Consider the following 16,806-nt stretch of genomic DNA (forward strand, 5'->3'; position numbering starts at 1 on the left):
GCTGTGCTCTGCCTGGGCACAGGGCATGCCCAGAGGAGCTGGGAGTTGTCACTCTTAAGAGCAATCTTTGCCTTGGGGCACCTGGGTGGCTCAGTCGTTAAGCGTCTGCCTTCGGCTCAGGTCATGATCCCAGGATCCTGGGATCGAGCCCCGCGTCGGGCTCCCTGCTCGTTGGGTAGTCTCTGCCTCTTCCTCTCTCACTCCCCCTGCTTGTGTTCCTGCTCTTGCTCTCTCTGTCTCTGTCAAATAAATAACTAAAATCTTTAAAAAAAAAAAAAAAAAAAGGGAGCAATCTTTGCCTACAAGAGGCAGGAGTTGGTGCCTCAGCACCACCTTCACCTCTCTGGGAAGGCAGTTCTGAGTGGGTTACATGTGTTTCTCAGGAGTGTCCACTGTCCTGGGCTTGTACACACTAACTCACTCTATATTGGCTTCCCCTCTTTCTTGTCTGAATATCTCAATCCCTCCGTCGCTGCTCAGGGTAACCTCCTAAATAAATTATTTGCATCAAATCCTTGCCCCAGGATCTGCTTTGGGAGGAAACTTGCTGACTCTCACACAGCTGGTGTTTTAAGACTAGGCTTTAAGTTCCAGTCTTCTCACTGCAAGGGCAGGGTCCTCCTCTCTGCCTGCCTTGCAGTAAGAGCAGTCTCTGCCTCAGGCATTCACAGTCCCGGTGTTGGCTGAGGCCTTAGAAAGGAAGCAGGTGTAACTTGCTCCTTCCCTACAGGGAGTGCCTTGGGAAATGAATGACCTCAGTGAGGGCTCCTTGCAAAGACACTAATCTCATTCAGACTGCTTTATAAAAGTGTTATACTTGGGAAACTAGTCCTATTTTCAGCAGGATAGAGCTGATCTGTCAAGATTGGTTATTGTAAATAAATTTGGAATTTATAGGTTTATGGGACACAGAAGACTAGAGAAGAAGGAATAGTGACACACACATTTTCTGGATGATAAACAGAATTTTATCAAAAATGGATACACCCCAAACCTAAATGCCTTCCTTTGATTACAATGTGTTCACCTACATTGCTCAAAACTCATCAGCTTAAAGCTAAACTACATTCTCAGGTAGGAAAAGGGGATGTTTTGGGAGCTTCATCTCAGTTTGGGGTTCCTCCAGAAAAGACTGTTTCATTTGTGCCTGCACTTGCCCGTGACATTTGAATCATTACCTTTCCTTTGGGTAAGATCTATAATTCACACTGAGTCTGCTTTGACAACTCAACCCTTGTGTTGACATTCATATGTACACACTGAAAAATAATTAGTGCAAGAAGATCTCCATATCCAAGGATGACTAGTTTTTGTAAAAGTTCGTTAGAAGGGAATCTTATTAAAATGAGGACCAAGATTTCATAGTAAATCCTGGGGGGAAATACATTATCTTGAAAAATGAAATTAGAATTATGAGAAAGTTTTTCATTGTGCCTTTATCAAAACTTATTGTAATGTTGTACACCTAAAACGAATATAATGTTATATGTCAATTACATGTGAATGAAACAAGAGGGAAAAAACTTGTAATTTCAACCACATGCTAATTCATTCAAATAAGTGAGAAATCAACAGTTGATTTTTGGCCTCTTGGAAACGCACATTCTCAGCAAAGTTCCTCTCAGAACACAGTTGCCACGTTGTAAAAAACTCTAGCCACATCAAGAGGCCAAGGGTAGGGTCTCTGGACAATCTCTCCAGCTGAGCCCACAACCATCTATCAACCCCATGAGTGCGCCATCTTGGATTCCCCACCCAGGGCAGCCTTCAGACCCCTGCTGCCTCAGCCAACATCTGACTGCAGCCATAAGAGACCTCAAATGGGAAGTACCCAGCTGAGTTCAGTCAACCCATAGAAGCTTGAGAAGTAACAATCTCTTGCTTTTTTTTAGTCACAGAAAAAGGTTAATAATTTCTGGAAAAATTTTTCAATAATTTTTCAAAACTGTACCTACCAAAATTGTACCTAGCCCAGGTATGAAGGCTCACTTTAGCCAAAGGCACAGTGAGTTCCCTCAGAATAAAAGGGGAGAAGCCTATGTGCAGAAAGATGCAGCTAGATCCATGGATATGATGTCGGTAAGATGTGGAAGATTTCTTCTAGTTGCTTCTATTCTTATGAAAAAGAAAGCAAACTGTGAAATTGTCATCCAGGACCCCAGGTTCCAGGAAGGCACTCCTGAGTGGCTGATCCATGAGCTGGATGTAGATGGATAAATGGAGTTTGCTAGATTAAGAAGAGAGAAGAGCAATCTGTGCAGAGGGAATAGGATTGCTGGGGTGACAGGGTAACCAGTGTCATTCGCTGAGAAAGGAAGAGAGGAGAAATGGTGGGGAACTGGACAGGTTGCACTTGAGGTGTTTGCAAGGCATCAAGTCCAAATGTCCTTTAGGTGGTGGGTACATAGGATTGGAGCCCAGCTGAGTCTGGTAAGTCAGTGGGGGTCAGGAAGTGAATGATGTGAAGGACGGGAAAGCATGGTCAGAAGGCAGCCCTGGGAGATTTTTGTTTTCAGAAGTAGATTGGTGTGAGTTGCCGTAAGGCTCAGAGTCTCGCCCAGAAAGGAGAGGAGCTGCGGTCGCCTGGCCACCTGGCCACCTCAAGGAGGCCAGTGGATGACTTGTGGAGATATCAAATTGGACCGCCACCCATGGCAAGGCTGGATGTCGGTGAGAAAGGAGGTGGAGAGAAGGCCTGAGAGCTATATTCCAAGAATCTTGAAGAATGTGAGGCCAGAAGACCAAAGGCAGAGCATCCAAGAGAGAGGGGCGCGGTGGTGAGCAGGACCACATGAGTCTCCAAGGTCCGCTTCTCCAGCCAGCCCATGGCAGTGACAGTGACTGGCCCTGCTTCTCCCTGGTGGCGGTATGTTGTGTGCCCTTGCTCGGGCCTCTCCTACCTGCAAAGGGCACCTCCATGACATGGTCCTTTTTTTTACTACAAAAGATGGGATTTTGCCTTCCTCTTGACCACAACACAACTTTGTTTAGAACACTCCCCTATCGTTGATTTGTGTGCAGCGTGGAGCTGTAGATACACGTGTGCGTCCTCCGCTCCTATTCTAGACCAGAGGGGGTTTCCACATGTGCATCTTGGCCTTGTTCACATCATGGAGTCTGGCAGAGAAGACCATCCGTGAATATCTGTTCCCTTCATCAAGGACAATCATTATATCTGAACAACCTTCTCCCTAGGCCCAGGGAAGTCACAGAAACGGCACTCCCTTGGCCTATGATGACTTGGGCAAAGTGTCTCCATGCACAAGGGGTACAAATCACTTAGTCGACTCCCCTCCGTATGTGCGCTTTTACTTAACTCTTCCTGTTTTAGTTTTAACCTTATAGTTCACTTTGGGGAATGGGTTTAGGTAAGAGAGAGGAATTTGTCCTTATAACACTGCTAAACTCTGAATCTTACCTGTTTGGAAGGCATTGTTCTTTAAAAATGCAGAAGAATTTTTATATTTATGATCACATTTAATTTCCCCACTTTATCTTCAGGAAGGCAATCAATGGAGCTTCTCATGAGTTCACTGTATTTCCCATGGGTGACAAGTCCTTGTTTCCCAGGAGTCTTTAGGTTCCTCCTTGAGACCAAAGATCCCTTTGAGATGAGCTGAGGCCGATCCCTTTATCCTACCCCAGAGCCAGAGCAGCACCAGGGGGATGGTGGCAAACAGAGGGCCGCTCTGACCTCCATATTCTGTTCTTTCCCAAGGAAGATGCTCTGTTTTCCATCAAAAACAAGATCATTCTAAATGTCAGCACTCCACACCCATCTGGGCTCCTGAAAGCAAGCTGCCTGGTTTCTGAATCAGATATCATCACCCACTGAAGAGCCGCCTGCCTCCAAGCTCGGCTGGGTGGGAGAGACTTGCACATCTCCCCCAACGAAGCTGCCCCCTGCACCCCGATCAGATCACAGGTGATCATTCCTTTCGAAAGTCAGGATGGAGAAGAAATGGACATTTCTTCTGAAAAGTCTCTGGCTCTTTGGGGACAAACAGTTAAGATAAATCCTAACGGGTTCATTTATAGGCATGAACATTTTACTCCCCTAGGACCACACAAAGCACTGTCATTTTTGTGGAGCACCTAGAAGATGCAGAAGGAAATGAAACATAGTAATATGGTCTATGGGCCACGATGTGTTTCCTAGGGGAGACCCAGGGCATGCTGTCTGAAGACTCAGACACAAGTCATGGCAGGCGAGCAGCAGAGCACTAAGATATTGACCAAGCCCGGCACAGATTTTCTTGGGAAAAATGCCCGGGTCCCCTCTGAGATGTGACCAAAACTCCCAGCCCCTGCTGCGTGGCCTCCTCCCAGGACTACCTCAAAGAAATGCTCACGAGGAAAAAGAGTTCAAGGGGCAGAACTTTGTGGCTGTAAATAACCCATCACTTCATGGGGGCAGGAGGGGAGCCTCCAAAAACACAGTCACCTTCACAAACTCGTGAATTAAGTTCCATTCATGAAAACTTATGTCAAGCAAAGGATTTCCAAACAGACTTTCATTACACCAAGCATTCTGACAGAGGGAAGGAAGAGCCCTGAGAAACTCCTCTACTGGTGGCCAAATGTTTTTCTTCACAACCTGAAATAATGCTCTGACACATGGATGGTTGGATGTTGTAACATCTGCAGATGCTTCCAGCGGAGGTGTTGCTCCATGAAAAGCGTTCATGCCTCAAGCAGAAAGACCTTCACAGATGTACATTCAACATTGGAAAACACATAACAATATTTGTACATGATAGAGCTGTGTGTGCGTGCATGCGTGCACACATGCACAAGTTACAAAACAGAAGTATGTCTTTCTCCTTGCACTTCAAGGAGGAAAGACTAATGTTTATTGAGGGTTGACAATGTGCCAAGTGCTCAGCATACCGCATCTCCCCGTTCATCCTCACCACAAGGCTGGGAGGGTTGGACTATTACTATTAAACATTTTATAAGTGAGGACGAGAGGCTCTTAGAGGTCAAACCACTTGTCTGAGGTCCCCAGGAAGCAAATGACAGTCGATCTGACTCCAAAGCCCATGCTCTTCCTGCTACGTGACTCCGCCTTCTCAAGTTCCAACAAATGCTTTTGTTACCTTTTCCAGTACTCACCTGCACACCTTCCTGCTAGAGGAATTTCTACAGTTTATGGGAAATGTTGCTGGAAGAGCTGAGGAGGAGCCAAAGTTTTTTTTATAGGTACAGAAATGATAGAGGTCCAACACATTTTTAGGCTTTTTCAGAAGATACAGTACAAGGATACGGTCTTATCGTTAATGAGTATCTCATGCATATGGGATGCGGTGTCCTTCCGTGTCATATTTAGGACATACTTAAGCGGTATTCCAAGCACAAAGTACAAATTATCTGTGCCCCACGATTTTTGTCCACGGTTTCCGGCCACCATCCTCAGACCACAGTCTCAACTGTGGTGGTGTTGCCATTGTCTTCTTGGTGCCTGGGTTGCATTTCATCTTTGAAAGCCCTGGTCAGAACCACTTTTAAGGACTCCTTGAACCGCTTCTTCCTACTGCTGCCCACGAAGAAGTAAATAAAAGGGTTGGCGCTGCTGTTGATTGTGGAGAAAAGAAGAGAAATATGGTGCAAGTTTCCAAAGGCTGACCAATACTCATAATAGAGCAGGTACAGGAGCCTCATGGGCATGGCGAAAATGAGGAAGATAATGATGGTGACCATGATGACTATGTACAGCTTCGAGGAATGGGCCGTCCACGTGTTCTTTCGGATCTTAATCACCAGGATGGTGCTAGACACCACCATGAGGGGAGTGAAGACCAGGAAGCTCAGAATGGCAATGAAGATGATCACCGCCCTGCAGTCACTTCGAGAGTGACTCTGCCCTTCACTGTCAATGCACATGACGTACTCCATGGTGGTCACCAAGCACGAAAGTGCCCACAGGAGGGCACAGACAAAGGCCGACTGGTGCTTGGGGCGATGACATCGGTACCAGATGGGGTACAGGACGGATAGGCACCTCTCCACACTAATGGCCGTCAACAGATAGAGGCCCGTGTTGTAGCCAAACAGAAACGTCACTGATAAGGTGACAATCGTGTAGTAATAGCCAGAAGAGAGCTCATAATCTAAAGCATAGTCAACAGACAGAATAAAAATACAAAAGAGCAACGAGATGTCTGCAATAGACAAGTGGGTGATGTAGACTGTGAAGGGATTTCTTCTCATCCGGAAGCAGAGGAACCAGAGGAGGATTCCATTTTCGACAAAGCCCAGAGGGGAGATGCTCATAATTACCCAGTGCACAAATGGGATTTCCCGACGCAGGTCCCCGGCAGAGGTATTCCTGGAGGTGGAGGCGTTTGTGGACTTCTCATCAACGAGTGACGTCACGTTCGACTCATCCATGAGGAGGCCTCAGGCGGGGGCTCTTTAGGTAATTTTCTATAAATAAGTAAAACAGAAACAAAAAAGACAGCATGAAAATTGATGTACTAGGGGAGAAGGGAAAATTTCAGCAACAGATCACGAACTTCATGTTATTAACAAATATGTTTAACTGACTGTACAATTCTTTTTCTGACAACGACAAAATTAGACATTTCACCAGAAAAGAGAACTGATTTCATGATTTTTCGGTCCACCAATAGCCCTTAATTCTGTATTATTATTTGCTTGTGGCTCAGTGCCAAAGGGATCCAGCAAAGCAGGAGGGTCAGAGTGCCTGGCGTCCATGTCTGGCCTGGCCCAAGCTTTCAGAATGGCATCTTCAAAATCATTCATCTTCTGCACCTTTGTCTCCCGTTTTGAGGAACCTGATTAATTGCATTCAGGTGCAAAGACAAAATATATGTTTGGTCAGTGTTGTTGCTGTCATTTTTTCTTTTAAATGAATGAAGTGCCGTATATGATGGATAAATGAGAGGAAATAGCTAGCAAAATTATGTTCAATCGTGTACCAATATTTTTGCAAGTGTGAACAATGAGAAGGCATTTGCCTTATGTGGTCTCAATATCTGTGACAAAACTGGGCACCTCCCCAGACTAGGTGAGCCAGGGAAACCAATGCTCTGAGTGACAGATGGTGAGCCTTAACGAGGTGTGGTCACATCGCCACAAAGCATAGGCCAGACCATGCAGGAAAACACTACTGACAGACGTTCAACAAAACACTAACTGGAAACCAGCAGAAACACTGAATATTTGAGACGGCAAAGCAAAGATTCTCAGAAACTTTCTATCACATGTCTATGAATTGCAAAATAAATATATGCACAGTCCCCGCCCTCTTCCTGTTATGTAACAAATACACAGATGCCACTTCCCCCACTGGAGAAAGGACAAGGTAGGCCGCGGCAGAGATCCTCCCCCTGGTGCCAGCTTTAACTTGTCCTTGACTTTGTCAAGTCGTTGTTGTTGTTGTCATTTTGATGGTGGCAGTAAAATACTGTTCTTTGCTTTTTGAATTTTGACCTTGTAGACCAGCGTCCCTCCGTGTGCAAAATAATTAACCTGTAGGAAGTTGATCAAACCAATATTTTAAATTAATAGATATCTGCCTTTTCCTCACAAGCTTCCCTGAAGCAGAACAGTGCAGAGATGCAATATTTTATGAAGGTTGCACGTCTCGATGATATTAGATGTTTTTAGGATCGAGTCAGCAGGAGCCCAGCATTGGCACAACTCGGCGTGTGGGGCTCAGTACAGCTGTGCGTGACACCCAGACTCGCAGGCGGCCTGCTGAGAAGGATAGTTACCTCTCCAGTGGTGTGTTCCAGGAGCCCAGGGGACCTCCGCCTCTGCTGTCCTCATCACCCATCTCCTGACTAGCACTTCCCTCAGCTGCTCTGATGAGGTACCGGCAATTATTTTCACTGGGGCAAGTTCTCCTTCCATTTCATAATTAAACAGAAGAAATAGACTCCAATACCTTCGGGAGCCCAACACCAGGACCAGAATTCAGAATACTATGGCCTGGCTGACCAAAGATCTGTTGTAGAGACCAGCCTTTGTTAGAAGTCTGTAGGTAAAACAGTCACATTCCCCACATTCACCCATCAAATATTTATTCAGAGCCAACTTCCCGCCAGGCACTATTCTAGGTGTTGGGACACGGCAGTGAAGGAAATAGATCAAGCATCAACCTCTTGGAGTCTCTGCTCCGGTGGGAAGGCAGTCAATAACCCAACAACAACCACAAATAAAAAGATGTCAAGTCCTAGTAAGTGCCACACAGAAAAAGCACAGACCATGCATGAACTAAGATGTGGTTGTGGAGGCAGCAAGACATGGTTGGATTCTGGAGGCAATTTGGTTTGTTGGTGGATGAGATGTGTTATTGTAGAGAGAGAGAGAATGAGTTTTCAGCCATTTACTGAATAGACAATGTGCAGTTGGAGTGGGTTAGGAGAAGTACACTGAGTTTGCAAAACCTATGCATGGGGTGCCTGGCTGGCTCAGTCGGTTAAGTGTCTGACTCTTGATTTTGGCTCAAGCCATGGTCTCGGGGTCGTGGGATCGAGTCCTGGGTCAGGCTGCACTCTCAGTGGGGAGTCTGCTAGAGATTCTCTCTCTCCCTCTCCTTCTGCCCCTCCCCACCTCTCTCTCTCTCTCTCAAATAATAAATAAATAAATCTTAAAAAAAAAAAGAAAAGAAAAGCCTATGCAAATGGGGATGTCTAAGAGTGTCAGGAGCTAGGGAGACAGGTACACGCTGGGCATATAAATGCAGGTATTGTACACAACCAGGGAGGATTTAAAATCATGAGGCTAAATGAGATTATCTATGAAATATAGGTAATTATAAAGGAAAAGAGGTCCAAAGACCAATCCTTGGGGCATTTCAAAGTTTACAGGTCGTGGGGAGGTGAAGAGAAAGAAGCAAAAGAAACGAAGAAGGATCTGGCAGAGAGGTAAGAGACAACCAAGGGAGAGTGATGTCCAGAAAGCAGAAGTGCTTCACAAAGGTGTGATCAACTGTGCTAACTTCTACTCCAAGTTCAAAGTAGATGGGAGTTGGAAACGGACCATTAGAGTTGAGTTATTGTTGACCTTGATGAGAGCTGTTTAGGCAGAGTGGAGAAAACGAAAGTCTGATTAACCAACATGGATTCCAGGGAGGATGGGAGGAGAGGAAGTAGAGACGGTGTGTATAGACAACCCTCTTGAGGAAATTTAATGTAAATTCAAGCAGAAATGGAACAGTAACTGGAGAGGGCTGCAGGGGTTTTGGGAGAGTTGATAAGCTAATAAGAATTTTCCAGGAGAGAAGAAAGAGTTGATGACTCATGACTTAGGGTTCTAGAGCTTGGTGGAGTTGCTGGCTTTTGCTGATAGCATAATTTATTCATCAGAGCAGAAGGGAAGGCAGAGCGTGTGGTTAAAAATGCAGTTAGGCAGGTAGGCTGACAGCAGGAGTGTTAGAAGTTGGAAGAAGTTCTCTTCTGAATGCACAGTATCTCCTTTTTCAGAAAGTAAGAAGCCAAATCATCAGCTAAGAGTGAAGAGAGGCAGAAGGTTCTCCTCATGTGGGCAGCATGTGAAATAATCAAGTGAACAAGGGAAAGGACCAGGGAAATACACAAAGAGCGAGATTTGGGGCAAACATCAGAGCCCACCAGTGGGTCTTTAAACCCCCATGAATTTAAAAATTCAGCATGACACGTGTTTTTCTCCAGCTACAGTTTGGCCGTTCAGGTGTGAGCACGGTGAAGGAGAGGGTTCGATTTAGCCAGGGCCGGGGTTTTCCCAGGCTGGTGCAACAGTGGACGAGAGGCGCCAACGGGATCAGACCACATGGAAGGGAATGGGTGCCATGATGGACTACAGAATTCAATGGGGTTAGGAGAAAGGTGAGGTCATGAGAGAAATGACAGTGAACAGGACACAGAAGCCATCTGATAGAGCCCGGTGTTATCAGACGAAGTCCAAGCACTAAAGGTAGGGAACCAGAAAAAAGGAGGTGGGGCTGGAGAAAGGGTTGCTTGCAGCCAAGATTGTGGCAGTGCAGATTTGGGGTTATCGCTGTTGACAAGTGTAGAGTATGACCATGGGAAAGAACGGCGGAGGGAGAGTGGAGGACAAGGTCATCTGAGGTGAGATCAGGACCTGGAGCCAGGCTTTGGAAGACTTCTCTACATGAACATTGAAATGACTGGGGAATAGTGGAATGTGGTTGGGGGGGGGAGAAAAAAAAGACTGTGAGCTAGGTGCTAAAATCCTCAAGGAATTTGGGAACGCATCCCAGGGGTGTATAAATAGTCACAGTGAGGAGGGTCATAGGTAACATAGTTGGATGGTAGGTGCTTCAGAGCTGGGTGTTTTGTTGTTGGGGGTGGTGTTTTAGAGGCAGAAGAGAGGGAACAGAATAGTCTGGAGAACAGAGAGGGAGAGGGTAAGAAGGGTCTAAATCGGCACGAGCCAGTAGAAAGATAATGCAAGCCACATGTCTTACATTTTTCTAGTAGCTACATACAAAAAAACTAAAAAGAAACAGGTGAAATGAACTTTGATAACGATTTTATCTGACCCAATGTGTTCAAAATATTATTTCAACGTGTAATCAATATAAAAAATATTAATGAGATATTTTACGTTCTTTTTCTCACAGTGCGTCTTTAAACTCCCATGTGTGTTTTGTGGCCACATTTCACAGGCTCAGTAGCCCCATGTGGCTGATGGCTACCCTATTGGACAGCCAGGTCGAGAACCATCACAAAACCGAAATACCTTATACAAGGAAGTCAAAGGCTGTCATCTTTTCATAGCAGACCTAAATTAAAGACCAGATATGTCAAATCAGAACTTTTCTAATTTCTAATTGAATTCTAATCAGAATGTTTAAGAAAGCTGGCAAGAACATCTTTCTGACTCAGACTTGCATCCTCGAACATCTCACAGACCGCAGCATGGCGCGGCTACTCGATACGTGCAAGAGAGCTGCTATGCACTCCTCATACAAGCCAGTTCGGAAAGGTGTTTCAACACATGAGATCAAACTGTAGTTTTCTTTTAAAGTCAAACCAAAGTAACCAAATTCACTTTCTGGGGAGAGATCACCCTCTGTCCATTTTCCAATAAACATTTAGATGTCAGTCACTGTCCCGAGTGTTCAGGATGAAGAAATAAATAAGACACAGTCCTCTGCAGTTTTGTGGGGGGGCAGACAGAACTAAACCTAATTCAATACAGGAAATGGAAGGAAGGGGTCCTTGACCACGTGCCAGGCAAGCACACAGCAGGAGGCAACGTCTCAGGCTTTCAAGGAAGGTTCTACAAGGCTGGGCCTGGAAGGGTCAGTAGGAGTTTGTTAGCTGAGGGAAGGAAGAAAGGCATTTTAAGAAAAAGGAACAGACGGACTGACACATGGAGGCAGGAGGGCACAAGATGTTGGGGATGGGGTTCAAGAAGGTGGGTGGACCCTGGGCGGACAGCTGGGCTGAAGCATGACAGCCAGGTTTTGATGCTTCTCTAAAAATGTTAAGCTTCTTCTATAGACTATGCTTATCCAGCTTGGTGCTTAAAAACTACCTGGGATTGCTTATGAAAAAATGCAAATTCCAAGACCGCACTGTTTCAGAAAGCCTGGGAATGGGGCTCTGGAATCTGTAATTTCACAGTCCAGGGGATTCTGATGCCGGTGGGACAGGGGTCATGGCTGGAAAACCTCTGCCATTTGCACTGGGGGCCATGAGAGGTTTCAGCGCAGGGCTGGGATATGCCCACACATGCGAGATCTTTAGAACATTATTTACCACTGTGCGTTTGCCTGATTGTGAATTTCAAATGCAGGAGCAACCCACAGCATGCCCCTCTTCCGTTCCCATGACTCTGGCCTGGAACCTCGGGAAGTATCTCCTCGCCTCCTGCCTCCTTGTTCCCTGCACCAACCATCCAATGCTCCCTTCGCCCACTCTGGTGTTCTCTCTCCTCGACATTCCTCCTGGCAGCAGAGTTAAAATTGCCTCTCCCCTACCAACCTGCAAACTTGTGGAAAACAGGGCTTTATCTTATTCATGTCTGAATCTCCAGCACTTGGCACACCGTAGACATCCAGTGAGTACTTATTGAATTATTCCAAGAAATAAAGCCCGTCACAGTGGTCCAAGAGAGAAAACCACCACCTCCAGCCCAGGACGTGCCAGTTAGTAGAAAGTTCTGTCGCAAAAATCCCAAGGCAGATTTTGATCAGGATGTGATTGGAAAGCAAATAAAGATCCCATAAAAATTAATTCTTATTAAAAACTAATGATAACTCAGGGTGTCTGGGTGGCCCAGTCAGTAGAGTGTCTTGACTTCAGCTCAGGTCATGATCTTGGGGTCCTGAGATTGAGCCGCCTTGGGCACCCGGCTCAACGGAGGGTCTGTTTCTCCCTCTTCCTTTGCTACTCTCCCTGCTTGTGCTCTCTCTCGCTCTCTCTCAAATAAATAAAATCTTTTTTTTAAAGATTTTATTTATTTATTTGACAGAGAGAGACACAGCGAGAGAGAGAACAGAAGCAGGGGGAGCGGGAGAGGGAGAAGCAGGCTTCCCGCGGAGCAGGGAGCCCGATGCGGGGCTCGATCCCAGGACCCTGGGACCATGACCTGAGCTGAAGGCAGACGCTTAATGACTGAGCCACCCAGGCGCCCCTCAGAGAAACAAATAAAATCTTAAGAAAAAAAATAACAACTAATGCTTACTCTCCACATTGTTTTGTTAGAGTGGGGTTTTATTTAAATGACGCATTGCTAAAAATCGCATTCCCGGTCTTAACAAACTGAATTTCAGCCCCTCCAGGGAAATAGCAGGTGGCACAAAGCGCCATGGACGCAGCTGGTCCGACACGCTCGCTGCCCACCCCCTTCCCCGGGGCTCCTTGGTCATTCTGTCCGTTATCCCCCCTGTCGGTGGCTGGCTAGGACATGTGAGGCTGGGCAGGGGGAGAGAGGCAGGGTAGCTGCTGCTGGTCGACAAAACCACCTAGCTCAGAATAGCACACAGCTGAGTTCTCAGAAAGCCCTGAGGACGCGGGGAAGCAATCACAATTAAAACTGAGAGTACCTTGTCTCCGTATCAGCGCAGGTCTAGTGCTCTGCACTCTGACCAGACAAGCAAATCTTTTTTTTTTTTTTTTTTTTTTAACACAGCTCATCTTTAGAAAGACATCATATTTGCAGTGCTGTCTGTTACCTGGTGGTAACCATCCGGGGAGGAAAGAGAGCTCGTCCCTACAGCCCTCTGTGCCCTGATGTGGTCAATACCCCAACACCGCCTAAGATCTGGGTCAGAACAGACGGAGAGTTGAGTGGGAGATGGCACCCGTATTTGGCATGAACCACTGGCGGCATCATAGAAACACCTTCCTACCCTCTCTTCCTTCTCACTGAAGAACCCCGATGGAAAAAGCAATACATCGGGGCAGGAGAAGGCGCCTGGGGCGGACGTAACCGTCCAAGGCATCTTCCCTTCAAGTTAAATTTGGATCCTTCAATCAGCTCCAGAAGTGATAAGGAAGGTGTTACTGCCTCCGTTTTTATAAGGGAAAAAGGAAGGATTAGTAAGCAGGCCAAGGTCAGAGCCGCTGTGTCACGCATCTCCCCAGGGCACCACCCCGGGGTGCTACCGGGACCCTGCAGGGCATCGGGGCTGAAAGCTCCGGCAGACCCTGATCCCAGAGCCCCAGAGCCGCCCAGGGCAGGAGCCCAGACCCCGATCCTAAGTGAAGCCTGAGCCGGTCTCCCACTTAAAAAAGAAGTCCGAAACCACGGGTCTGACCAACCCCCCTCATTTTACAGACCCATAAATGGAAGCCCACAGTGGAGACATTGTGAGAGCCCCTCTCACAACCAGGTGGAGGCAGCCCTGTGGCTGGGAGCTCCCGAGGCTGACTCCGGGCCTCCTACTCTGCCCTGGGGCCGGACCCTATTTTTAAGACTTTACCTTTTATAGCCTGTTCTAGTCTGCCTCCAGTCTTCCTACTGGAGGAATTGAAGGCATCGGATTCCCTAATGTTATGGGGGATTTTTTTCCCCCAAAGACTTGATGACTTTCTAATTGTGAGTTTGCCAGTGTAGGACGGGGGCTGTGTGCTCTCTGCATCCAAATCCCACTGGGAGGGAAGTAGCCACAGGCGTGCGCTGAACTGCCTCGGGGGAGACAGGGCTCAGCCACCACTAGACATGCACCCCCACACGCTCATTTTATGATGTCTCATCCCAGCCCAAAATGGGGGTATTTTCTAAATGTTATTGCCTTTTTCTCTAATTATAAAACAGTATGTGTTCACTGAAGAAGATTTGGAACATTTAGTGGGGGAAAAAAAATCACAAGTAAAACCACTAATCAAAATTAATCTGCTTTCACGTTCGAGGATATTTTCTTTTCGTCTTGTTCCTAGGCGTGACACATGCTCCTTTTTGAAATTGAAATTGCTTTTTTAATCTGTTTTGGTAGCCTGCTTTTTTTTTCTATTCATACTCGATACCATATTGTAAACATTTTCTCTGTCAGCATGGTCTCTAAAGACATGATTTTCCTAGTCACTATTTGGACGAACCATAATTTAGTTTTAATAATTCTCTAACCCTGGACATACCTGTTGCTTCTTATTTTTCATCCTTATTTCTAAAAACAAAGCACTGTAATGAACTTCCTCAGATGCCAGTTTTGTGCACATCTTTAATTATTTCCCTAGGACATATTTCTAAAAGTGGAATTGCTGGATGAAAGGGTATAAATATTTTTGAAGATTTTAAAGCATATTAACAAATTGTCTTCCAAAAAACACCTGGACCAATTACACAGACATCTACAGTATATGAAAGCTTTTTTTCCCCACAGCATATACATGCATATACTTTCTACCCCCCAAGACAATATCTCCATCTTTTTTTTAATTTGCAAATTTAGTAGGTGATAAAAGATTCCTCGTTTTACTTTGTATTTATTTGATTGCTAATGAGTTTAGATGTTCTTTCCTGTTTAACATTCACTTGTCTTTCTTTTTTGATGAACTATTTTTCTTCTTCACACCACCTCCTTACTGCTACAAGTCTGTCTGCTCTGTGTTGGTCATAGACATTTGGAGCTTAGAGGAATCCTGTATTTCTCAGGTGAGGAAGCGCAGCCACAAGCAGCCCAAGATCACATCTTGAGTTAACAGCAAGGCCAGAACCAGAGCCTACATCGCCCAGGTCCACACGAGCACTGTTTCTACTCCCCACGCCAGTTCTTTGTCAATGGGTCATGGACGTGGGAAGTTCATTACCCATACACTTGGTCAGTAAGACTTTTGGGACATTTAATAACAGCCTTAATGTCATCAGAATCCATCGCCACCATCAACTTGATTGTCAGTAATGGTCTTTATTAAAAGCTTCAAAGGATGGACTTTTATTAAAGGTTACTTAATAAAAGGATGGATTATGTATTGTCATTGAAGGATAATAACTGCTTATTAAAAGATGAATATTATTTATTAGAGGATGGATTTTTATTTATTAAGGTGCCGTCTACCCAATGCCAAACTCATAACAACAACCACAAAACAGGAATGAGCTGCTTTCAGTTTCTTCTGATCCCCGTTTCTTCTGTGAAGGGGAATGACCCAGAGTCATCACCACCATCAACAAACACTTCTATTGATGAAGGGCACCATTCTTCACCGTTTTAGGTAGTGATTATTGAAGTCAGACGGGAACATTCAAGTTATGGCCTTTCATGAGGACAAGTAATAAGAATGAGCTGCATCCATTAGCCAGCATTGGGCTTTTAGATGAGCCTTCAAAAGGGAGGTGATTTCGCCCTCCTCCTGCCCCCCAGCACACACACAGAGGGTTATGGACTCTTACTCCACGTCTCTGCTGTGGGCTCCATGATGACACCATTGCCTAGACCCGCTTTCTTCCTCTGGCTCTCCCCCTGGCTACCTGCAGCTTCTTCTCCGTCACCTCTCCTGGATCTCTTCCTACAGAGCTCTTGGGCTACGGGGGTCCCTTGCTGACCCTCTGCCCTTCCTACTCCACAGACTCCCCCTGCGTGGCCTTGTCCAACCTCCTCATTCAATATTACCACACTCTGGTGACACCAAAATCTCTAGCTCTAACTTGCCAGCTCCCCAGAATGTCAGACCCTGTAACCCCTGGTCCTGGATGTCTCCAGTTGGGCGGCTCACAAAGGCACGCCAGCCCCAGCCAACCCAAAACAGAAATCAGACCTTCCCGACAGTTCCACGCTTGCTCTGGTATTCCTAGTCTTCTAAGCCAAAAAGCTAGGTATTTTACTAGGCTTTACTCCTCTTATATGTTCCCTGCACCAGTCCCTTTTGTATGTTATATGTATTATATGTGGTATTTTATTTAAGTTTATTTATTCATTTGAGAGAGAGAGAGAGAGAGAGAGCGCGGAAGGGAAGGGGCAGAGGGAGAGGAAAAAACCTCAAGCAGACTCCACACCGAGCGCAGAGCCCAACTCGGGGCTCTATCTTATGACCCTGAGATCATGACCTGAGCCGAAGTCAAGAGTCTGACACTCAACAGACTGAGCCACCCAGGCGCCCCTTATATGCTGTATTCTTATAATGAAATAAGCTGGAGAAAAGAAAATGTTATTAAGAAAATCACAGGAAAGAAAAAATACATTTACAGTGTTGTACTCTATTTATCGAAAACAGAACAAAACAAAACCCTGCATGTAAGTGAATCCAAGCAGTTCAAACCCGTGTTGTTCAAGGGTCAACTGTGTGTGTGTGTGTGTGTGTGTGTGTGTGTGCGCGTGCAATGGGTTCCCATCAGCATCCCTGATTTCAATCCAACACCGCTGAGTACAGTTTTGTTTCTTTCTCT

General features: G+C 45.9%; 1 protein-coding gene and 1 long non-coding RNA gene across 2 annotated transcripts; one reads left to right on the plus strand and one right to left on the minus strand.

Moving 5' to 3' along the window:
• Nucleotides 1-5,376: 5,376 nt before the first annotated feature.
• Nucleotides 5,377-6,400, minus strand: MAS1 (MAS1 proto-oncogene, G protein-coupled receptor). The gene has a single exon (XM_028103329.2). It carries the CDS (start codon nt 6,388-6,390, stop codon nt 5,413-5,415), a length of 978 nt encoding a protein of 325 aa, XP_027959130.1. The 5' UTR covers nt 6,391-6,400; the 3' UTR covers nt 5,377-5,412.
• Nucleotides 6,401-7,346: 946 nt separating this feature from the next.
• On the plus strand, nt 7,347-15,378 carry LOC114209279 (uncharacterized). The gene is made up of 3 exons (XR_003609324.1): nt 7,347-7,837; nt 11,773-12,036; nt 13,111-15,378. It is a non-coding gene; the product is annotated as an uncharacterized LOC114209279 (long non-coding RNA).
• The last annotated feature ends 1,428 nt before the right edge of the window (nt 15,379-16,806 follow it).

This window comes from Eumetopias jubatus, unplaced genomic scaffold (genome assembly GCF_037043125.1).
Source record: "Eumetopias jubatus isolate StellerSeaLion01/CBP00866 unplaced genomic scaffold, mEumJub1_p1.0 scaffold_6, whole genome shotgun sequence".
NCBI lineage: Eukaryota > Metazoa > Chordata > Mammalia > Carnivora > Otariidae > Eumetopias > Eumetopias jubatus.

What these genes read in the sequence shown, in the direction of transcription:
- MAS1 (XM_028103329.2), bottom strand. Translation starts at nt 6,390, where the DNA reads ATGGATGAGTCGAACGTGACGTCACTCGTTGATGAGAAGTCCACAAAC.